Source organism: Cydia amplana, chromosome 4 (genome assembly GCF_948474715.1).
Source record: "Cydia amplana chromosome 4, ilCydAmpl1.1, whole genome shotgun sequence".
Classification (NCBI taxonomy): domain Eukaryota; kingdom Metazoa; phylum Arthropoda; class Insecta; order Lepidoptera; family Tortricidae; genus Cydia; species Cydia amplana.
The window spans coordinates 10,426,973-10,451,910 of record NC_086072.1 but is presented as its reverse complement, the minus strand read 5'-3'; the positions used below and the strand labels follow the sequence as shown (position 1 = coordinate 10,451,910).

Here is a 24,938-nt window from a genome sequence, read left to right as displayed (position 1 = left end):
TCATCCGATGCTTGAGTAGAGTGAAACTAAAAGAAGCAAATGTCAGCAATTCGTAACGCTTAGTTTTTGTTAGCGTTAGCGCATCGCGACATGAGAACTAGTATGAGCCTGGCCCTCGATTACGTATAATTGCAAGGAAACTTGGGATCAAGTTATCTTAGTCAATTTAGAGCAGTTGGAATTCAACTCATTGTGAAATTTTTGAACGTTTTCAAATAATTTGTTGGATTAAGTAGTAAAAGTGTTACAGTGTGTTATATATTTGTGATCTACTTACAAGGCCCTTTCATTTGGTACCCCACATGGTATGTTTAAAAGAAAAATGGTAAAAACTTTGCGTCATAGCAACTACCCTCACCACTTTCGCGCTTGTCATCTCATATATTTGTGTTCAGGATATTATACTGAATGCACTGATACCAAATATACTCATATCCGAGACGACATGAGCGTAAATTTTTCTAGAAGACTTTTCGAGAAAAGGCCAGGCTACAATATCTTTACAGGTTGATTGATACTGAGTGTATTAACACCATGTTCACCCATATCCAAGACGATATGAACGAAAAGTAACCTAAAGCCACCCTACCAACATTTTCGTAACAATGAGAGATTATTTCTTGGAAATAATGTTGTAATATAAACTCCTTGTAGAGCACCTACCTGCGAAGAGATCGTGTTGTCAAAGTTGTTAATGATTTAATATAATATTGTTAATTAACTAAAGTTTTATTAATGCATCATTTCATTTTATACACCGCGGGATTTAATAACCCGAAAGATTTAAATCACGTATTTTTGACGACAGTACGAGTAAATAATGTTATATCAACATGGGTCCAATTATATATTTTAATTAAACTACTATTTCAGTACAAATTAAATCATATTAATTTACCGCTTCTTTGTGAACAAACCTTTATTCAGAGAGTGAGCGAGTTTAATTAATCTCAAGTAGAGAAACAGAGAGCGAGCATGACATTTCATGAATCACTCCGATATCATACGATGCACGGCGAATGCAGTGACATGTGTTCCATGACAAGAAGTGTCAAGTTATGTCTAGGATCATGTTTACGTTGAAATTATTTCAATTGATTGGCACCTCAAAATACCACAAATTGTATCAAAACTTTATTAATTACTACAACAGTAGGTATAGTGCAGTTATTATTGTTGAAACTTTGCGATAAAATCTTTTCCTTTGAGGTAACCAAAGCCATTAACCATGATTATATCCGAAAGAAATCACGCTTTTTTATTAATTTAATGAATTAGGTTTTCGAAGTGTGTACCACCGTTTTCAGCACAAAGATTTAATTTTAAACGGATTTCATTATTTAGGTTTACAAAAGTGTTCTTTATTTCTTCGGAAGCCGTTCGAATTTTTATTAATAATTCTTCTCCAGAGTTCACTGGTGTTGAGTATTCCTTCCTTATCTTTCAGAGTTCCCCATAGAAAAAAACCAATGGCGTTAAGTCGGGTGACCGGGCGGGCCAGATTAGGACGTTGCTTCCACGGCCAATCCACCTCTCAGGGTATTGTTCGTCTAGCCAATTTACGAACTTCTAGGCTGAAGTGGGTCCGTCGTGCCGGAAGCACATAGTTCTTCGGGTTTCCAAATCCGTACACAAAGTGAATATCCGCTAAATGAATTTTATTTATTACAGTCAATCAAATTTAAAGATGTTATCTTGCGCATATCTTGTGTGACATATGAAATATGTCATTTTATTGACATCAATTTCGTCATTTTCGTCAAACTATCAGCCAGTTATCATAAAGGTAAATAGTTTGTACTCTCGTGATTGAGAACAGAACAAAATTTCGGTAGTGAAACCTTTTTGTAGGATATCAAACTTAATTAAGTGAAACTGGCTAATAACCATGTAGTTAGTGCGTCTGCGTGTAAAATTAGTTGGTGGCTACGTCACGCATAAGGGTGTGTTAGAATTGAGATTTTTTTACTTGTGATTTGTTTTAAATAATTAATATCTCTTAAATTAAGGGTTTTTGGACTATGTGTTATATAACTTTATATACTCTAATTAGGCTCTAAAATCGTTGGTTTAAATCTTTCGGGTTATTAAATCCCGCGGTGTATATAACCCTATTACCCTTTGAATGACCTTTTTCACGTTTTCTACAGCAATGCAGTCGACTGCAGCAATTTTGAAGCGCGACATTGCTACCGACTGCATTACTGTGGTAAATGTCAAAATCTAAGTTCCTATCTGGATTTTGGCGTCCATTAAAAATAAATAATCAAAGGAGGTCATCGATCAAATGGGCCGGAGGACAAGCCATCGTTAACTGGTAGAGAATGCCTTATGGCATTAAGTCCGCCTCTTGTACTATAAGGTTTTTCTTTTGTGCAATAAAGATTAACCACTTTATTCATAAACTTTACGGGCCTGATTTAGTTCAATTATGTTTATCCCTTACTTACAAATACATAAGTTAAAGTGACAGATAAGGACAAACGATTATTACTATTATTAGCTAATTGAGGTTTGTAGCGCGTTTATGAATAACGGGGGTTAAAGAAATAAAATAAATACAGATGATGACAGTAATTATATACGCATTTTATTACGGAAAAAGATTTAATATTGGGTGTAAATGAAACGGGAATTGGAAATATAAAATAAAATGATATTATATTATTCATTTCCGTAAGTCAAACCATCATCTTTATTAGCATTGACATAACGCTCAACTTCGCACAAACCGTATGGTTTTTCACTAAGGAGTGATATATTCTCTTTACGCTAAACTTTATGGTGGGTAGACAAGTCTGTATACTTCTTTGGAACTATAGTCCGTCAACCAAATCTTGTCAGTAGCAATGTAAAGCAAACTAAAGTAGGGCAACACTCAAAGAGCAGTATTGCGCTAAGAAAAGCAGCAATGTACATCGAACCAACAGATTTTTTTTTCCGCTGAGCGCGCCCTGCGTACGTCAATTCAAATTGTCACTCGCGGTTTATTGAAAAAAATTGAAACATGGACGGATAATTCAAAAGCGATGTTAAAACAATGTTAAAATGATGAACAAATTTGAAGATATCAAAAACAACTCCCTATCGTAGTGCTTAATATTCTCTTTGTTCCCTATCTATGTCTTCTCTAAGTTTACTAAAATAAAATCATATCAAAATGCTGATAATTAGATAGTGCATATATTTGTTATTTACAATATAATATGCCACTTGTTAATGTAAATTAGTGTACTGTTCTGGATGAATATGACATATCTGTGTAATTTTTTTGATTGGTATATATTGTACAATATACATATTAAAAATAAAACAACTGATATTTGGGTGTTTATTTAATTTAAAGGTAAATAAGATAAGGGTAACTTTTCGACTTGGTTGCGTTGTACACGTACATAAACCGCCATAGGTAAGTATTGTCTGAAAAGATACTACCTACTACGAACGCCTTATATTGGGCAAGATTTAATCCTGCAACAAACATGTATGGATTAGGTAGATATTGCGAAAGAACGGCGATATAATCAAGGCTCTTAATACTGTTTAAAAGGTTTACCTTTGTAAATAGTCACAACTGATTACTGAAAATATTAGACATGTGGGCCTATGGACGGTTTCCAGGACAAAATTTATGGTCTTGTTGGATAGATTTAGGCATACGTTTTAATTTTATTTATGCCTTTTAACGCTAAAACAAAAAAACTGAACATAATCTTAAAAGTTCGAAAGAGTTCTTCCAATACTTGTCATAACCTCAATTTTTAGTAATGTTTACCATCAACGAGCATGATTGTACTTTGTAGGCCCCTTAGCTTTGCTTATTCTTATTTAATGTATTGGTATTTAATGGTGACAGCAGAAATATCTCTTGAAACAGAAACGATTCAGAATGAAAACAAATAAGGTGACGGCTGTCATTTACGATCCACATTCCACAGATAAAACACAGATGACACGCGTTTTGGAATTATTTGAACACAGTGTTGCTAACCCGCGATTTTTCAAATTTGCCGCCTTTTACTACTGACAAGATTTGGTTGACGGACTTTAACTGCCATAGTCTGTCATAGCCATGTCATAGCCTCATAGCTGACATATGTGACGTATAGGAGATACCGCAATGCATGCATGCATTGCGCGTTTTATAGGAGCTTGGCCTGAGGTGTGTTAAGTAAGCGCGCAACGCATACCGATGAAACTGGGTAAGATAGTCATGGGAGAATTAACGGTCGACCGGATCGCGAACTCTCGGCTGTTGAAGCGGAACAATCGTCTGCCGCGAACATTGAAGTGAGACGGAGATATGGAAGTCGATAAAACGTTCTCTACAGTGAATCAGTACCCGCCATTTAGGGTAATTTAAATAGCTTGGATGATTTAATAATGGTTTTATTCCATACAATATTACATATACGTGGGAGATTTTTTGTTGTTACACTAACATGAGAAAGAGATTTGAGAAAGTGAAAAACAAACCCACTGTCCATTTTCTCGAAGCAACGAAAACATTTTCAAAACAAAAATGGTTAATAGTAATTAAATGGATTAATTTACGTGAGAGATTTTTTTGTAGGATATAGTAAATATACAGAGCTTAATTAACATGTAATTGTTATGTACACATAGTTGTTATTTTTATATAAAAAAATATTTTTAATAAAGAAAATTATTGGGAGCTGGTTTTGGTGTCAAGCTGGGAGAAAATATAAATACATAATGAGTATATGTTTGAGAACTGCATATTAAAAAATCTCGAGTGTCGGATTCATGTTTTGATATATTTTTTCTATTTTAATAATAGTTTGGATTTATTAAAACCATGTGACATATTTTGTGGAGATTTTTTTTTAAATATAGTATTTGCAACATAGGTTATCAAATCTCAAAAAATCTCTAGTGTGAGAATTCATGTAGAGCTCTCATACATTATGAACTGTGCTGACCCGCCTATACCCCGAGCCCCATTGATCAACATCACAAATGCGGCTGCTCACGACGCTTCTCGGCCCACAATTTCAGGTGAGTTTGATAATAAACCTGTAAAGTTTCTTACAAATAATATATGCATTTTATTATACTACGTCGGACCGTGGGTGTCAAAAAAGCATACGGCCCGCCCGATGGTAAGCAGTCTCCGTAGCCTATGGGCACCTGCAACTCCAGAGATGTTACATGTGCGTTGCCGACCCTAACACCATAGAGTAATATAAGTAAAGAAAGAGTGGTAAGTCCATACATAAGTTTTCTTACCAAAACGCGCGTTATTTCGTAGTCGACATCTAGCGTCAAGTAGCGGAATATATCAGTACTGCTAGTCAACAATAGATGTCGCGGCGAACAAATACTCTAATGCTCAACAATTTTCAGCTAATATTATAACCGCATTACTCGAAACTCTATTTTCAACTCCTTCTGCTTCTAATATTAGTTGTAAATTGTTTTTAGCAGTACATTTTTCGTCAGTAGCGACACTTGTGCCATCTGTTGTCAAGTAGCGGTACTGATAGTTCCACTACTTGATATATGTTACATGTGGACTACGAAATAACGCGCGTTTTGGTTAAGAAAACTGATGTATGGAGTTACCACTCTTTCTTTATTTATAATATCTGGGAGACAACATATAAAAACTCAAAAATGCGCGTTTTCCCAGAGATAAGACCTAGCTAGATCGATTTTTCGCGCCTCAAAACCCCCATATAGTAAATTTAATCGAATTTTTTAGAACCGTTTCCGAGATCCCCGAAATATATATATAAATAAATAAACAAGAATTGCTCGTTTAAAGGTATTAGATAGATAGATAGATAGATTACTCTATGCTAACACTCCGCACTATTTCGCTTACCATAAAGACGAAATTTGCTAATATGTTTATACGAATAACCTGACACAGTGTCCTTATGGCAAATGGCAACCTTTTGATTGAGAATAAATAAGTGCTATAATAACTGCTAAGTATTTCTTCCTACAGCTACTTATATTATAAAATTTATTTCAGATCATACGCCACCCTACACGCCACAATTTTGCTCTGAAGCTAGTAGTTTAGCCAAACATATAAAAAAACTTACCGAGACGAAGGACAAATATGCCGTCAGACTAAAAAAAGCTATGTCTCTCTCAACCAACACGGCTTTTCAGAAAGCCATCGGTAAATTTACCACAATGGCATTGCTATTTGTCATGATGCAATTTAGGGAGATAAATAAAAAGAAAATGGGAAGGAGATTCACAAAGCAAGAAAAAATAATGGCATTATCTCTTTATAAGCAAGGACCTAAGGCGTATAGATGGCTGAGGCACATTTTTGTACTACCATCGCCTCTCACATTATCAAGGATGATATCCGCTGCAGCCTTAAAAGCCGGTATAAATGATAACATTTTCGAAAATCTTAAAAAAAAGGCCAGAAAAATGTCGATATCTGAAAGGCTGTGTATTTTATTCTTCGACGAGATGGCAATTAAACCTCATTTTGAATACAATTCAAAAAAAGACATGATCATCGGATTCGTTGACAACGGAAAAAGGAGGGTCAAAAAAATCGCTGACCACGCGCTAGTTTTTATGATAAGAGGCATCACAAAAAATTATAAACAGCCCATTAGTTACAGCTTTTGTTGTGGAGCCACCGAGAAACACGAATTAGCGCAGGCCATAAAAGACCACATATGCCCTGACCAACCAAATCATCGACTTATCTTGTAGGTTTTTCCTGCATCACTGGTGTAAAGACACAAATAAATTATTAAAAGGAACGCGATCAGACTTCGATCCAGCGGGCTCAGCACGGATCCATTTTTATCCACTATCACTAAGCCCGTCACTTTCGCACTTACATACTTGTTAGAACGTGACAGGCATGGTGATAAATGATTAAAATGCGACCGTGCTACTAGGGCAGAAGATAGAATGCGAGAAATGACGAGGAACTATTATTTAAAACGAAGGAAATGCTCCAATCGATGAACAGTGTGCATAATCGCTTTTTCCATAAGAGTGTAGTGTAGTCTGATTTGATGAAAGTTTTTACTTATTTCTTTGCTTTTAATGGATAGATTGACTAAAAGCGATGATTATGAATGAATATTGTCAATTAGCATTGATTTTGTAATGTAAAAATAAAACTGTAATCACATTTATTGTTTTATTGTTTTTCAATTACTTGTCTGGGCAAACTGAACTAGGTCACATCATTGTGTGAACTTCGTTAGCGGTTTCCTGGTGAGGACTGCAATGGAGGTTCACACTTGATGTGATCTGGTTCCGTTTGCTCGGACTCAGAACGCAAACCTTAGCTATTTAAAAAGCCCGCCACTGCTCGTATAGCTGTATTAATAGGTATGGATATATACACATTTGAAAAGTTGCAGTAAACTATCAATAGATGGCGCTGCATCCGAAAACCTTGACTGATAACTCTATACCCTATTATTCAATATACTCTATGTTAGAGATGTATAGGGTCTCCATAGAGTATATTGAATAGGGTCTCCAAGAGTCAAAATCCTGTATACCTAATTAAAACATTCATTAAGTAAGAAAATGACAATAAAAATAAAATAGCATACGAGAACCGAATGATGTGTGTCTGTGTCCATGTAATTATCCTCAAAAATAGAGTAACTAAATATAATAGCTCGTGTTAGCTTAAATAGACCAGTCTCCACAAACAGCACCCGTTCACGAGTATGACGCGTATCTCAGCCATCGCCTCTCTCAACCTTCATTCGGGAAAGTGGCGACCCGATCAACAACGCCACCGTAAGCAAAGACTTTTAAGCGAGCATGACATATTCAAGCTGCCGGGCCATATTAATATTTAAATTGTAATAACGTATAACTGTGAGACACAACATTTTGTTCTTGTATGTTACATAAAAAAACGGTAAATCTTCACATAATTACCAAGCTAAATGCCCTATATTGACTTAGAGATGTATAGGTCTCTAAGTGTCGGAATCATTAAAAATATAAGTATGTACAAATAAAATAAAAATAAAATTAAAACTAAAACTTAGAGATGTATAAGGTCTCCAAGTGTCAAAAATTAAAATTAAATTAAGCAATATAAACAATATAATTAATCGAGAACATGATGGTCTCATGTGTCAATTCTACTGGACACTAGAATGATTAATTTACAATGAAAAGAAAAAAAAAGAAAAACAATACATATTTATTTAACTCTTATTATACTATCGAAATCAAGCTGCCGGCTTAAAGGCATCTCTATCATCTATAAAATCATTTACAGTGTAGTACGCCTTACTTAACAAGGAGCGCTTAATGTGTGACTTAAATTTGTTAAGTGGTAAATTCGCTATATCAGTGAGAACTTTGTTATAAAAACATGTACAGTTCCCGACGAAAGACGTACTAACCTTACGGAGGCGGCGGGCGGGCACAGCAAGTTTATGTTTGTTTCTAGTGTTATAGTTATGGATATCACTGTTAAGCTTGAATTCATGGACGTTTTTCCGAACATACATAATATTCTCAAGTATGTATTGAGATGCAAGGGTAAGAATGTTCACTTCTTTGAATTTCTCTCTCAGGGATGCTCGAGCGCCCAGTCCATAGATAGAACGTACAGCTCGTTTTTGCAGCACAAATATTGTCTGAATGTCTGCCGCTTTTCCCCACAACAGAATTCCATACGACATAACACTGTGGAAGTAGCTAAAGTATACCAGCCTGGCCGTCTCTACGTTTGTCAGCTGTCTGATTCGCCTCACTGCATAGGCAGCAGAACTAAGTTTGCCGGCTAGAGTGGCTATATGTGCATGCCACTGCAGTTTTGCGTCTAAAGTGACTCCAAGGAAAACCGTTCGATCTTCGAATTCCAGCGTATCACCTTTTATTTTAATATTGCTGTTGTTTACCTGCTTGACGTTCGGCAGCGTAAATTTGATGCACTTGGTTTTCTTGGCATTCAAAAGTAAGTTATTTGCCGTAAACCAGTCTACTATGGTGGATAGTGCATCGTTAATGTTATCGAAGCTGTTTTCCTTCCTGTCTACTTTAAATATAAGAGAAGTGTCATCTGCAAATAACACTATATCATGTCTATCTTGCACTAGTTTTGGTAGATCATTAATGTATACCAAAAACAGAAAGGGACCAAGAATTGAACCTTGAGGCACTCCAAGAGCTACTGGGGACCCCGCCGATTGAGCTCCATTGATAACTACTCGCTGAGTTCTATCCGAAAGGTACGAAGAAACAAGATCAAGGGCAGTAGCTTTTATCCCATAGCGGCATAATTTTCTTTTTAAATTCTCGTGATCAACGCAATCAAATGCCTTTGATAGATCACAGAAAATTCCAACAGCATCTTGAGCTTTTTCCCAAGCGTCAAAGATGTGTTTTAGAAGTACCGCACCGGCGTCAGTAGTTGACCGACCTCGGGTAAAACCAAATTGATTATTGTCAAGCAATTTATTTCTGTTAAAATGAGACAAAAGTTGATTAAGAATAAGTTTCTCGAAAACTTTGCTTAACGCCGGTAGTATTGATTGTATCAGATATCTTGTAGAGCCAAGCTTCTAACTCTACAGGTCCTACCTTCACAGACTCTACACCTTAGTCAAAATATGTGGCTTGGCCGTTTCATTATTACAAGAACTATTTTATAATAAAAAATAATGAATAGTGAATACATATTTCACCTTACGCCCATGTGACGAAACGGCCAAGCCACATATTTTGACTAAGGTGTAGAGTCTGTGAAGGTAGGACCTGTAGAGCTAGAAGCTTGGCTCTACAAGATATCTGATAACTTTTTGTCAGTGCGAGTCTTATGGTTTCGTCTTGGCAACATTTTACATGAAAATGTTTTTGGTGGGATAATAAAATACTGCTTTGGCAACTTACTGGACTAAAGCCAGTTGACATCAAAACGGCACTTCACACTTGCACGGGTGCTCTGTCAACCCGAATTACCGACAGAAAAATAACATACCTACATATACAGTATGTAGCAATTACTCAAACCCGTTAATGTTTAGGACATAAATACTGAGCAACTTTTACTATGGGACCAACCCCGAAAGCGTGAAAAAAATTTTGGAGGTTGTATACATTTTGCTGGTCTGATGTTGAAATTTCCTATGGGAGAGTCAATTTTTTTTTCGCGATTTCGGGGTTGGTCCCATAGTAAAAGTTGCTTAGTATGACCTAAACATTAACGGGTTTGAGTAAATGCTTTTCTTTCTGTTACATACTGTAGAGTAAATATTAGTAACCCAATAATGGTCGTCTGTAGGTTGGAGCTGTTGGAGGAAATTCCCTAGTGAAACTGCTAAAAATTCATCATTCCTGCTGTAGTGTCCCGAATACCAATTAATTAAAATATTTTTTTTTATAAAAAGACAATTCAAAAGTAGGCTTACAGGGACTGCTTTCCCTTCCTGTTCAAAGCGAGTGATGTTAGGTCTCTGGGCCGGCAGGATTCGCCAGCGCGTGCTCGACACCGCGTGCTCGCTCAGAAACAGCGAGAACTTGCCGCACAAACCTGGGATTGGGTTCGGGTCGAACCTCACGTAGAGGGGCTAAAATTGGGCCAAAAATTTTCACCATACCAACGAGAGAAAAATTGCTGCTCTAAAATATTACAAAATTAATGTTATTCAATATGTATACCAGCTTACGTAAGGAAAGAATTCAAGGCTTGCAACAAATTACTTTTCTTCTCCTAATATGCAACTTAGCCCAATGATTGTAAAAGAAAGAAAGAGAGCCTTTCCGAACGGATGTAGTGAAAAAAAAAAAAACATTTTTTGTGGATGCTCAAAAGATCGTAAAACGGCTGCCTCGCTCCGAAGCCGCGTAAGTGGAGTAGCTGCCTTAACCTGAGGCACGCCGCGACACGAGGCAAAATCGTCGCCGCGAGCCGAGCTATATTTTGTCGGTTTTTTGCCCGTGATCAAAGGATCCTCTTTCCGCACCGTCCATTTGATGGACGGAAGTGCGTTTATGCCTCGAGCCAATACCTCAGAACGAGCAGCCTCAAACTGAGCCTGTATGCTTCAAGTCGAGGCTGTTCGGCCAAAGGCTGCTCTAATGGATACGCAGCTTAACAAATCGCACGCGATTATCAATTTGCGGCATAATCGATCGATTGAATTCGTTGCATCTATTTAGTCGGCAATCGACAAAAAAGTTTCTTAGAATACCTACACCAATTTGTAATTATAATAACCTTTGTCTTTACTGTTTTAGAGAGAGTTAGAAGAAATTCCTGATTATACTTCAAAACTTCGTGTTCCCGGTTGCAGTAATCGGCACTGGTTATCACAAAGGTGTGTTTTTCTTGTGGCACTACATCTTGGTGAGCTACCACCGAGCATCCATCGCGGAGGTCTTGTGAGTACAATATCTCATCAGCCGAAATACGACCACCCAATAAGAGACCCTTATATTCCGCACTGGGAGTGTCTGAAACTGCAAGAATGTACTTAGTTGCAGTATTTTTAATCTGCATTGAAAATTTAAAAACCTAACTTAAATTTTCGACATCTACGAGTCTGATACAATGTGAAACTGCTTAAATCTGTCAAGCCTTTAAGGAATTAGGCGTCCTTCTAACTGAAGGTGATGCTCCAGCATCAGGTTAAGTTTAAATCGTTCTTATATGTAGGTACTTACCTAACGTCATGGGTGTGAAAAAATTGTTTTTAGCTTCAACCCATGGTGTGGGGTGTCGTTGGATAGGTATTTTAAAACGTAGGTTGAATTAAGTAACTTATATTAATTTCGGATATTATCGCTCCAAAAAAAGCGTAACCAAAATTTTAAGCCGTTAGACCCTGGCTCTCAGTAAAGGACCAAAAATTCAATTCTAAGGCAATTTATCCAAAATCCTATTGCTATTAATATGAAATACTACGTAGTACATAGCGATCGTTCATAAACGCTCTACGTAGGAAATAATAAAGAATCTAGGGACATCGGTCTAGCATACTTTTGAAAGTTTCTAACCTGATACATGAGGTGCAAGCAATGAAATTTTGGCACCAAAATTAGTGGTTCCCGTAGACTGAGTCAAGACGGAGGGTGCATTAAGGTTTTCAGTCATCTTCCGGTATCTCGCAAGCAGCATGTCACCATTTTCCATTTTATTCCGAAATGTGTCCAATTTATACTAAAAATGTATTGATCTAATTAGATGAACTGATGGGTACTTGTTATGTCATGAAACATAACCTAACTTTATACCTAACGTAATTTTAAGTAGATTGTAAGTCCTACTAATCTAAATAGCGCTATCTCTCTATAAAAGAAAATTAATTGTTAACGCTGATAGGCTTAGGCTTAGGAAGGCAGAATTTTCCTCTAAAAATATCAATTGACCTAAATAGAAAGGGCTAATTTACATGGTGATTTTTGTAACCTTACAGCAAAGATAGAGCTGCAATTTAAATAGCACTGCACCACTGGTGCAATCTGCTGTCGCCCGAAACAGCTAAGACTCATCTACATGGGTTCAGTTCCGATGCTGTAGTGTGTTTTGAATAAATGTAAGTGTGTATGAAGTGTGTTAACGAGCGCATCAATATGTTAAGTTTTACAGGGGGGCAAAGTTGTTGTTTAAACCCTCGCACTAATATTGATGCCCGAGAAAGCGAAAGATTCTAAAATTGAGTGTTAAACAAGCTTTGCTACTGAGAGAAACAAAAATTCTCACCACACCAACGCGACGAAAATACTAATTGAAAAGCATGAATACTATTTATTATCTAATACATACCTACCTATTATTTATCATTGAAAATCATCACTTTAGTCAATTCTACCAGCCAATATAAGGAAATTACTCAAAATTTACATCAAAATACCTATTTTGGCACTCTTGTGGGTAAAATATGCTACATTTGTAATCAGTTTTTGAATAATAAGAAGAGGTTTTATAAGCTGGTGTGGTGGAAACATTATTGTATCGTCAATCATAGCCATGATTTAATAATTTCCTTCATTAATTATTTTAAAAAATCCAATTTTATTCATAGATATCGACTGATTAGTGAGAAATCTAACCTTCCTGAGCAGCTGGAAAGGTCCTTTCGTGAACGAAATAATAGCAACGCGAAACGACTATCGTTTTACTAACGAACAGAATAAGGGCTCATTTAGACGATGCGAGAACTCGCATGCGAGTTTCATTACATTGCGGGTTTTGATCAATCGGTTGAATTGGACGTAACCACCAGTCCGCAATGTTACTAAAATCGCATGCGAGCTCGCGCGTCGTCTAAATCAGCCCTAACCTCACCTCCTCCAATTTGGAAGCTTCATACCAATTACCGAGAAGCACGCGGTTACAGTAAACAACGCCTTTGTCTTCGTCCAATTTCGACGGCTTCGACATTTTGTAGTAAACCAATATACAATTCTCGTGACCTGGTTTTTACACAAAGTTGTTGCGAGCACGGATTTATGTTCATATACCACCTTGGGTACGAGAAGAGGTAACACCCATGTAACCATCATGTAACACTTCAGAAGGTGACACTACATGTCAAACATCATTATAAAAATTTTGCAATCATCGATTGTTTATTAGGTTCTCCCCAGAGGCTGCATTATGTAATTGATTAACAAAGAGGTTAATAGTTATTTGTACAACAAGAGATCAAAGTTTGATATTTCTTCGAGTGCTTATTTTGAGTCCCGTGCAAGCGAAAGATTCTATAGTAGATTCACGAGCGTAGCGAGTGAATCTAATTTAGAATCTTGAGCGTAGTAAGGGACTCAAAAGCGCACGAGATGTAAATAGCTTTGATCTCGTGTAGTTCACAAAACTTTTCACCTCAGCAGTGAGAACATATTAGTTAACCTGAAAAATGTAATCCTCCTTCATCACTTACCTATTCACTCATGCTTTCTTAAGATATACTAACAATTAAGTTGAATTACCACAATCAAACACAAAAACAAAACGTAGTAAATTTCAGTTAAATAGGTAATATGGAAACAACGACCATCAATCGAGGGCATGGCATGAGTGGTGGGGATAACTGACAGAACGGGATAGTCTTATGTATCTTTCACTAGGAATAGCAGAGAAAGCGCTATTATTGTTTGTCTTTGTCACAGTCTCATATTTTTTTATTCCCCACCGTAGTTTATGGTGGGATACAAACAATGCATAAACGTCAAATTGGTGTGAAACATATGAACAGTGCAAAGATTATCAGGAAAAATATTGAAATCAGTGTTTCGTGTGCATGTAGTAGTACTTAACAATTCAACAAATATGGTGAATTGCTCAGTTTTGCGCTGTACAAGTGACTGCCGGCAAAAACAGGACAACGTAACATTTCACAGGTAAATACAGTATTTTATACTTCGGTCACATTATCATGCTTAGTAACAGCATCCTACAATCTATATCAATTAAAATCTGAGTAGAAAAAGCATTTACAGTAAATAATAACTCGGGTAAAAAAATTAACCTATAAATATTTCCTGATAAATTAACCGACCAAATTACGTACGCATATTGACAGTAACCCGTCACCCTTTTAATAACGTGTATTCAATTTAGTCGCATTGCTATTATTCGAGGGATACCAGCCCGTAATGCATACAATTACCCCAAAATTCGGGTATTTCGTATTTTAATAACATTTTTATAAATAATTTTGCTGTAGAACTGGACATATTATACGAACAATAAAATTGAACTGTGTTTAAATTAGAATGTAAATTATATTTATTTAAGCATTACGGATTCTTTCTAACGTTATAGGGGGTTTTGCCACGACTCAGAGAATCTAATTGATATGCTGCAGGCACTAATTCTTAATTTTGCAATAAGAGTGACAGATTACAAAATGAATATTTCGTTTATTACCTCCAGATTTCCACAAGATGCAGGCACGCGTGCTAAATGGATTTTAGCAACCGGAAGGAGAAACTGGGCACCGACGCAAAACTGCCGAATATGCTCAAAGTATATTACAAAAACCTACCTTTTCTATTTCTTCCTGTGGCACACAGTATGCTAAAAATTCTTTCTTTAGGCGTACTTGTAATATGTATAATGAATCGCTTAATGATAGACATTTTTGTTCATAGTTTGTCCGTTTTCAAGAATAAAGTTCGGCATATTTTGTTTACTAGTAATTGAAAAATTGTTTCAAGTAAATATTTTGCATTGTTTTCTTACTTTATTTGCGTGTTGTACTCACAACTATACCCACGGGTAATGTATAATTAAGTAACCTATTTACTTTTCATTGTAATAGTCAACTTAGTAACGTATGAAACTTTAGGCCTATTTTTAGTCATTTTTGTAAAACTTATTTGTAAAAGGCTGTTTGTTTTCTAAAAAAAAAAAAAAGAAAATTGGCCCATTGATATATTTTATTTATCGCTGCGTCTTACGTAGGCGAACAACTCGCGAACGTGATTAAAATTACCCCAATATTTGTTAATATTGGGGTAATTTTTAACTATATGGTATCCCCGGGTTTGTGACGTCATCTATGTCTATCCCTTACGGGGGCACGCGGTAGGCCACATCTATAGAAATACTACCATCTATGCCATCAATTGATTGACACTTCAATCGACAACTTTTTTTTTGTAAAAAAAAAACATTGTAAGATACGGTCCGAATTGCGGATACTTACTATTTGTAAACTAAAGTAGAGATTCTTAAAACTATAATTATTTATTTTACGTGATATTCTGTGTATTTTTTGAGTTCATTATTTTAATCGTACAATAAATAACGTAAAATATAGTGTTTTTATCAGTTTTTATGAAATCTTAAATTTTATTTTCATTAATTAATTATTAAGAATCCATACTCGTATGTATTTTGGAACGATGCGTTCTGACGTTTTTCGGGGGTCTATTATAAACCGTCAATGTACCGTTGAATGTAGTTTGAACTTTTTTGTCTCTTTCTTTTTGCTAAAGACGTGAAAGGGACAGAGATAATAGAATCCAAGTATTTAGAACTTGTATTAGACCCCGCATGTTGAAATGACATTTGAATATTAAGGTCACTTGAATGTCATTTTGTCTCACTCAGTGAGCAAAATGCGATATTGCTCACTGTTTTTAAGTAGCAAAGTACCCTTGTTCGAGCTGCTGAGGTGAAAAATATATTTCAATTTAAAATCAACTTTACTCGTCGTTACTCCCACATTCAAAACATGATAAACCGAATTCAAAATTTCAAAAGATTAGTTTAGTTTGGTTTAGTATAGATTTTCTTTATGTTTCTTACCTCAGAACTTTGTTTAAAAAAATATTTAAAGTATAGTGGGTAAAATATTCCCTTTAATGATGAGATCCACGAGAAATCGAGGAAATTGTTGTGTATAAGTACTATAAGTAGGCATTGTAACCATTTTAGAGCACCTCACTTTGTTGTCCGTTGAGGTATCGAGATGAAATTAAAACCATATACTTAGTCTACAGTCCCTTGAAGCTGTGAAAAATCAAACTTCTAAGTTAACGTGAAAAAAAAGATACGGCCGTTTATGCCGCAAAAAAACGTATTTTAATTCGACACTCTCAGGGGAATCAAAATTTATAGAGTACCTACTTCCCGTTGACCTAGAGGGTAGAACTATGAGCAACATTTGGCAAGAAATATCGTCTTACATTGCAAAATTACAAATACTAATTTGTAAAAAAAAAAAGTTTGTACAGAACCCTCAGTGGGCGAGTCCGACTCGCCCTTGTCCGGTTTTTATTTTTAAGTTTTTAACTGCCTTCATAAAAGGAAGGGTTATCAATTTGACCGTATATTTTTTTTTGTAGGTACTTATTTTACGTATGTAATTTGTTATATGCAGATGTATGCAGACCTCCGACATATGAGACCGATTTGGATTTTTTTTTTTTTTTTAAGTAGTTATATAATCCCAAGTTAGTTGTATTTGTGTCATAATAATAAGCAGTAATTAAGTATAAACCTGAAATATGACTTGACCTAAGCTAACTATAGGATTTCAGCGAATTCAATGCCCAAAAATGAAAGTTCCAAAAGCGTTTATTAAAAGTATTCAAATGTAACGGTTTCAACTGAACATTGACACCTATTCCTTCTTCTTGGTTGGAACGTCGCTTGCTAGCGTGAATATGTTTTCGGCCGTGAACCGTTTGTGCACGTCGATGAAGTCCCGGCACGTCACACCGCACTCCTGTAACGAGTATCATATGTTACGAGTACGATGTACGATGTACGAGTGTTTACAATCATATTATAATCTCGCTAGTTACATTATAAACTGACGGTAGGGAGATTATAATCTAACCTAACCTAACCTACGTTAGATTATAAACTAACGGGTTCACAATCTTACGGTGTCATATATAATAATCACACCATTTGTAACTGTGATATTGTTTATAGTGACACCATAAGTAGATGTGCGGAAAGAGAAGAATCGTGGAATGTAGGTATGTGGCCCAATACAATCCACTATTCTTCAATTTCCGCACAGACTTTATCATGATTATTGGTTAGGTCAAAGAGAATTAAATCACTACGTTAGGTACGTTATAGACCATAAAAATTATGCCATCAGCGATTATCAAGCGATTAGCTCAGAGGTCTCGAAACTATTATCTATCTATAATCATTTTAGTAATTTTATCTAGGCACCATACAATAACAATACATTTTCACCAATAATTTTAAGTGGGGTTATAAATTTGTAATTTATAAATGACCACATACCATGCCAAAGAAGGTTTGTATCCAGTTTTGATACATGACGCTCAAACTCTTATCAGCAACGCAATTCTTTATGATAAGCTTTTTGCCAGTCTGAAAAAGTCATCACTTGGTCACTACGGTCACTACATAATTTAATATAAAAATAAAAGTTAGTTAATTTATACGCCAGTAGTGCCCTAGTGTCAATTTTCAAAGTGTTACAATAAGCACAGCCTGTTTAGTAGGGCGAACAGCTTAACAGAAGAAATTTTCTTTATTAAGAGGAATGGGGACGACCGATTCTCCATACAAACATAGTCTCCATTTTTTCTTTCTGGACATTAACATTGTAGAAAGTATTTTTACACATTTTGATGTCTATTGACCATAGCTATGTCCCTTCATTTGAATTTTTTGATTTTTTTATTATTATAAGAGTTAAGAACGAAAAACTAATTCCATACAAAATTTGAAATCCTCTTATCCCTTAAATAATTAAAAAATTGATAAAAATCATACGAAGCTGTTGGCACATCAAATTGTGTTAAAATATTTTCAATAATGTTTATATCCTGAGAGATGGAGGCTACATTTGTATACTGGCGATTTCGGGGGGGTCCACTTTCGTCTTAGGAAACAAAGCTGGAACACCTCAATAGGTTGGCCTATGCCTTCTAGGCGGTCGCGAGGCAGCAACGGCACGGTGGTCCAGCGGCAGTTGGTGTCCCGCTTGGCGCTGAGTCGGATGGGGCTCCGGGTTGACGGCTCCGGCACCACGGAGTTCTCGTGCCGAACGTAAAGCGGCGGCGCCTGACCATAAACATAACAAAACGGGATATGTATTTTTTAATTTAGCCTATTTGAGTGTATAAGTGTTCAATCTATAGTTACATCTGGGTCTCCGTAGTTTTCGGCCTTCAAGAAAAATTGATCTCCGTAATTAACTTTCTTGCCACGTATGGATTCGTCTTCAATGCTGCAAAGAAAATAAACATGAGTAGTATCTACATATATACCTACCCTATGACCCAGTGAGAATTTTAGTGGAACTCGTGCTCTAACTAAAGCTACATTTATATAAAGAATATACAATACAGTCAGCATTAAATATATAGTGAATCCCGAAGTAGCCAAATATATCGTGATACAATTGTGTTACGGTAGAAAAAAGGATGTGTTGAAAGGACGTATTTGGCCACTTTTGCCGTCACTATCTAGGTATTTGATGCTGACTGTACACTTCCGTGTACCCATTGCGTCGGTAAGTACCTACCTAAGTAAGGAGAGGAGATCGGCGACGGCCCATCTAAGCCCATGTACCTACCTGAGTATGACGAAGGTGTTCCGGCAACATGGCGTCGTGAGCGGGCTGAGTGTCATAAGGCAGCCATCGTATATGTTCTGTTCACAGTCCACTTCTCTTGCGCCGACTTGGCTGGACAGAGCCAGCCCGTAGTTTTGCACGCCGCCTGCACCTTTGACTATGTGTGAAGTGTAAGATTTGAAATAAGATTGTGTTAATATGTCATCAAATATAAGGTATCTTAGTCCTATTCTGCTTTCGTCACTCATTCTACATTGAAAGCCACCGACGATTGTGACGAATGTAGAATGAGTGACGAAAGCAGAATAGGACTAATTTAAGAACTTGGCGAAAAATGAATGGGGCGACCCAAGATGATACCAAAATACCAAATATAAGCTTCACTTTTTGAAGTGAAAATTTCTTTAGCGGCGCTGTGCACTTTTTGAGGTGGGGAAAAAATGTTGAACTCGCGACAAGTCACGTGACCGTAAGACGGACACGTGACCTGATCGAAAAACTGTTACAATGTCATTGAGTTTTCACTTCTGCTGGCACTCCCGGAGTGCAACCCATTGTTTTTTATGCTGGCACTTCCACGGCACTTCACATGGCGTCGCGTGATTCGGCGTGTTTGTCTAAATACCATTTACCACATTTAGGGTGCTAACAGAGAAAAACGCGATATGTTTGAACTTGAATTTGAACACTAATTACTCTGAGCAAGTCACATGTAGACTGTGAACGCAAACATTTCCTTTGGTCTGTGACTAAAAACCGACAAGCGGGCGGATACCTAAGGGTCAAACAGATTACTGTGTTATCGTCTTTCCTGTAGACATACACAAGAGTTAAGGGCTATAAAGGTTAATTTTCTTATTTAACCCTTATCCACGTGAAAAGGTCCTCCTTTGAGAAAAATGTACAGTTAGCGCTAACACACTAGTTTTCTCTCCTGTGGGCAATAGTTAACAGCTTGTGGGCATGTAAGTAATGATTTTATCATAGTTCTCTAAATAAAAGGAGGATCTTTTCACGTGGATAAGGGTTAAATAAGAAAATTAACCTTTATAGCCCTTAACTCTTGTGTATGTCTACAGGAAAGACGATAACACAGTAATCTGTTTGACCCCTACGCGTGTTTGCCTATTTGCGTGTTTGGCTTATTCGAGCAAATAAATAAATGCAAATATACTTAATCGAATTTTTAAACTGTTGTGAGATAATAATATAGACGAACAAATCGGAGGATGGTCGTTTTTGGCCGAATAAATCACATAGGTCTACGCGAACACGCAACGCCATGGTCGATTTTGAGTTGTTGAGATTGTGTAGGTATACCTAAAGTCATCGGTTTTTCGATTTACACTAAGTGGACTTATCATCTTTGAACTTCGTTTGAGCATAAGTTAATAGTAAGGGATACATTTACACACAAACACAGAAATCGACATTGGTAATTACCTGGTATATCCGGAGCAATTAATTGGACATTATATCCAAACATTGCATAATTTCCACTGATGGCTAGTGGCCTCTGGAAATCGGAGTAAATAGTTTATGTAATTATACTTGGTCAAGCAGATCTTGTCAGTAGAAAAAGGCGGCAAATTTGAAAAAAGTAGGTGCGAAGGGATATCGTCCTATAGAAAATTTGAATTTCGCGCTTTTTTTTAATGACAAGATTTGCTTGACCCTATATATTACACAAGTACCGTAAAATGGGGTGAGTAGGCGCAAAACTGACATTCAAACCTCGATAACATTTTATTTTTACATATGCAAACTGAATGGTGTATATAATAAGTGTTCCGGACGTTTGTATTTTAGTTTTTATCTTATTTTGGGTAGTTCCATTTCATAACTTTGACGATAAAGAGGAAAACCCACCTCACCCCGTAGTGCCTCGTATTTGGGGTGAGAGGGCTTTTCATACAAAGGTGATTTTGGAAGAATGTTGGATCGATTTTTTTTTATGCGTATTACTGCGTATAGGTCCATTTTAAATTGGAATACATTATTTTTGTAGCAGTAGCCTTAAAATCCCTTCTCACCCCCCTCTCAAACCTTCTCTCCCCATTCATAACCCACCTCTCCCCGCGAAACCTACTCCCTACCCCATTTTACGGTATGTAGGTTAGTCACCAACAAAATGTGCCATGCAACAGAACTTAAAATAGTTATTTGTTTTACAAGGGGGCAAAGTTGTTGTTTAACCTCTCGTGCTAATATTGATACCCGAGCAAGCGAAAGATTCCAAAATTGAACCACGAGCGTTGCGAGGGGTTTCAAAAATGGAATCTTGAGCGTTGCGAGGGTTTCAAGGCACGAGGGAAACACAAACATTTTCACCAGACCAACCCGAAGCAAATATGAATTGTAAGATAGGTATCAAACAAAATCAAACATAATTTAAAAGTCAATTCTACCAGCAAACATAATAAAACAACTCAAAAAAGTTGCATTTCATTACTTTGCCTCACATGTGAATAACAATGCAACTTTGCTTTGCTTTGCTATGAGTTTTTGAACAATCAAGAGAGTCTTTATGAGCCGGTGTGGTGAAAAAATATATAGGTATTTATTATAATTATTATTGCACGTACCTAGTAGTACCTATATATATACTACTTTTATCATTTAGTTATTTTAAACAGTTATTTAATAAAACTTAAAAACGAGAATAGTTATACTAATTTATGAACATTAAGGAATGTAAGTAATAAAATTTGAGCTTTATTTACCTCTTTCAGTAAATTGCTATACAAAGTCCTCGCTTTTTGTAACAGAAGTTCACGCCTGTCTCGTTTCCGCAAAAAGAATTTGAAGTCATCCTGGTGATTTGGAAAAATAAAATCAAAATCTATCTACGAGTACCTTTAGGTAAATCCCAATCGGGCAGTCGTTACCGCGACCGTGGGACTACTTAGGCCAGGCGTGGCTCACGGCCCGATTCGGATTTTGTAATAGACATCTGTTAGATATCTTTTAGACATCGCCAAGATACGATAACGATATGTTTAAGATCTAACCTGTCAAATTTGACATTTCCGCGATTCTGGAGATACTCTTGAACGATTTCCGCAAGATATTACTTAGAGATCTAATTCACATCTAATAGATATCTAACACGATCTATCGTAAAAGTGACATTGGTTGCCCGAATTGCGCTGCAAAAGAGAACTAGTTGAAATCTAAACTATAACGTATCTAGAATGGATCTAGTACGTGTCGTCTCTTGTGAATATCTTGAAGTTCGAATACGGCAATACTTTGCTACAGCCCTAGTAGCACGGTCGCATTTTTATCATTTATCACCATGCCTGTCACGTTCTAATAAGTATGTAAGTGCGAAAGTGACGGGCTTGTGTTGATCCCGCAGGTAGCTAAAAGTACATCCGTTCCGGCCCCAATTTTGGGGAAAGCCATAAGCCGCACGTGGCGCTGTCACCATCACCTAGCGGCCATATCTGTGCTGATCGTAACAGACGCGTTTTGTTAGAGAGTGAGTCTTCTGTACTTATTACAGTACTATTATTTATTCTGTGTTTAGGCCTTGACTAGTCTTACTTTAATAGCGTATTTGACTACTATAGTTGGTCAAACGAATTTGTCAGTAAAAAAGAACAAAAAAAAAACTATACTCATCCTTTTCTTTTGGGTGGAATGTATGGGATCCAATACATTCTACGACTCTTCTCTTTCCGCACAGACTCTACCTATGATACTCTATCTTTGAAATGAGACAGTCCTTTGACAAACTATTGAAGATTCATAAAAATAATATGTTAAAAATAGGTGGAATTTATGTTATTGATGTATGCAATAGCATGTTTTGTCAATTAAATATATACAGGGTGGTCCAAACCTTGACGTCCAAACATTTTTTTTAGATTCCTCACGTCGTGGGCCATCAGAATATACCCCATGTATGTTAGCCGATTTTTCGTAGTTTTCAAGTTATGATTTGTTAAACTTTTAACTTTTGTTATGAAATTCCCATACAGGGTGGCTAAAAAATAACTGCGTTCCCGTTGCCAGGGAGGTTTTGGGATTATACTGAGCAAATTTTACTATGGGACCAACCCCGAAATCGCGAAAGAAAAATTTACCTTTCCATAGAAAATGGACCACAGCCAAAATGTATGAAAGCCAAATTTTATTTTTCGCGACTTCGGGGTTGGTCCCATAGTAAAATTTTCTCAGTATAATCCCAAAACCTCCCTGGCAACGGGAATGCAGTTATTTTTTAGCCACCCTGTATGGGAACCCCGGAATTTCATAACAAAAGTTGAAAATTTTAAAAAATCATACTTAACTCGAATACTACGAAAAATCGGCTAATATACATGGGGTATATTCTGATAGCCCACGACGTGAGGAATCTAAAAAAAAATTTTTGGTCGTCAAGGTTTGGACCACCCTGTATAATTAATATTATATTCGAGTAATGACCAACTTATTACAGCATTATTGTTATCAAAGTGAAAACAACCTTAATGTCATGGAAATAGAGATCAATGTTTTTTTTGACAGAATCTCAATATCCTGGTCTATGCCAATGATGGTATGACTTTAAAAAAAGTTACAATTGCAAATATTTAATTGAAAGGTTTGACTAAATAATATAGATATAAATGTTAGAATGTACAAAATACTGTTATATACTTGGTCAACCAGATCTTGACAGTAGAAAAAGGCGGTAAATTTAAAAAATGTAGGCGCGAAGGGATATCGTCCCATAGAAAATTTGAATTTCGCGCCTGTTTTTACTGACATGATTTGGTTGACCAGCTATACTTGGTCAACTAGATCTTGACAGTAGAAAACGGCGGCAAATTTAAAAAAAGGGATATCGTCCCATAGAAAATTTGAATTTCGCGCGTTTTTTTACTGACAAGATTTGGTTGACCAGCTATATATATTATTATTTCAGTTGATTTAATTTTTTATAAGTTTGTTATTTCTTATGCTATTTTATTGCCAGCGAGAACTGTTTAACTTTTTTTTTAAAAGTCGGTTTGCTTTGGCGCCAATTTGGAATGTTTAAAAAGTTAGGCTTAAGTTTTTTTTCACTACTGATTTTGGAATTGTCATGTTTCATTGTATCGATACATATTGCATTAGAATTAAATTGTTTTAAGTAATACAAACTGAAGTTTTTAATTGGAATCTGTTTCACTATAGTCAAAAGGTCAAATCAGTTTCTTTTTCGAACTGTCAAAACGACTTTGCCACTATGGAATTTATATGAAACACTAGCATGTGACGTCACAATAAAATTACCTACTCTTTATAGTTTTATACGGGTTTTAAAATATAAATTGTGTCTAAAAATAACTGCTGTCTACGTTTCTCTATTAATCTTCTGGTGCTTTATTTCATGCATGGTGTAAATACGTACTAAAACTTAGTTTCTAGTTAGTGCAGTCAAAATAGGTTACTTTTAGGATGCTTACTTGCTAAACGCGGTTAAGCAACACCTAGGTCATTTATAATTCTGAATTAAATGGACGATATCGCGACTGCGGAAGCCAAGAGGTAACATATTACCTACGTACTTCATTTTTAAGACGTTCTTCGACCCAATTACCGATAAGCACACCATTGTTATACATCCCTACTGCATGTATGTATAATTTAGTACCTAAATAGAAAATTAAACTCAATTAATGCTAGATATAACAAAGTATAAATAATCAGTATGAGCTAAAACAACTTTGGAAAAAAGGAATGAATGACATTTGTCACGTTTAAATCAAAGTGTATGCAGGATGATGCAGGTAAATCAAAGGTAAATCCTAAAGTTAAATTTTTTACATGCATAATTTTATTGTGCATAATTCAACGAATTTGGTTACCAGGTTGTTTTAATGAATACTTTACATTATTAATAAATATAGTCTCTCAAACGAAATTTGTATTTTCTATGGGTGAACAGTTTCTAGG

General features: G+C 36.1%; 1 protein-coding gene and 1 long non-coding RNA gene across 2 annotated transcripts in view; one reads left to right on the top strand and one right to left on the bottom strand.

Annotated features, from left to right (window-relative positions):
* LOC134663266 (uncharacterized) overlaps nucleotides 1-24,699 on the bottom strand; it is a 30,351-nt gene extending 5,652 nt beyond the window's left edge. The window contains exons 1-10 of the mRNA XM_063519679.1: nucleotides 24,551-24,699; nucleotides 21,734-21,823; nucleotides 20,454-20,526; nucleotides 19,011-19,167; nucleotides 18,578-18,662; nucleotides 18,338-18,496; nucleotides 17,708-17,797; nucleotides 11,986-12,148; nucleotides 11,207-11,448; nucleotides 10,398-10,556 (exon numbers count right to left, since the gene is read on the bottom strand). Coding sequence (XP_063375749.1) covers nucleotides 10,398-10,556; nucleotides 11,207-11,448; nucleotides 11,986-12,148; nucleotides 17,708-17,797; nucleotides 18,338-18,496; nucleotides 18,578-18,662; nucleotides 19,011-19,167; nucleotides 20,454-20,526; nucleotides 21,734-21,823; nucleotides 24,551-24,607 — 1,275 coding nt within the window. The 5' untranslated portion in view covers nucleotides 24,608-24,699. The remainder of the gene's footprint in view (nucleotides 1-10,397; nucleotides 10,557-11,206; nucleotides 11,449-11,985; nucleotides 12,149-17,707; nucleotides 17,798-18,337; nucleotides 18,497-18,577; nucleotides 18,663-19,010; nucleotides 19,168-20,453; nucleotides 20,527-21,733; nucleotides 21,824-24,550) is intronic.
* LOC134647617 (uncharacterized) lies at nucleotides 4,966-6,675 on the top strand. The gene is made up of 2 exons (XR_010096840.1): nucleotides 4,966-5,019; nucleotides 6,002-6,675. It is a non-coding gene; the product is annotated as an uncharacterized LOC134647617 (long non-coding RNA).
* Nucleotides 24,700-24,938: the final 239 nt, after the last annotated feature.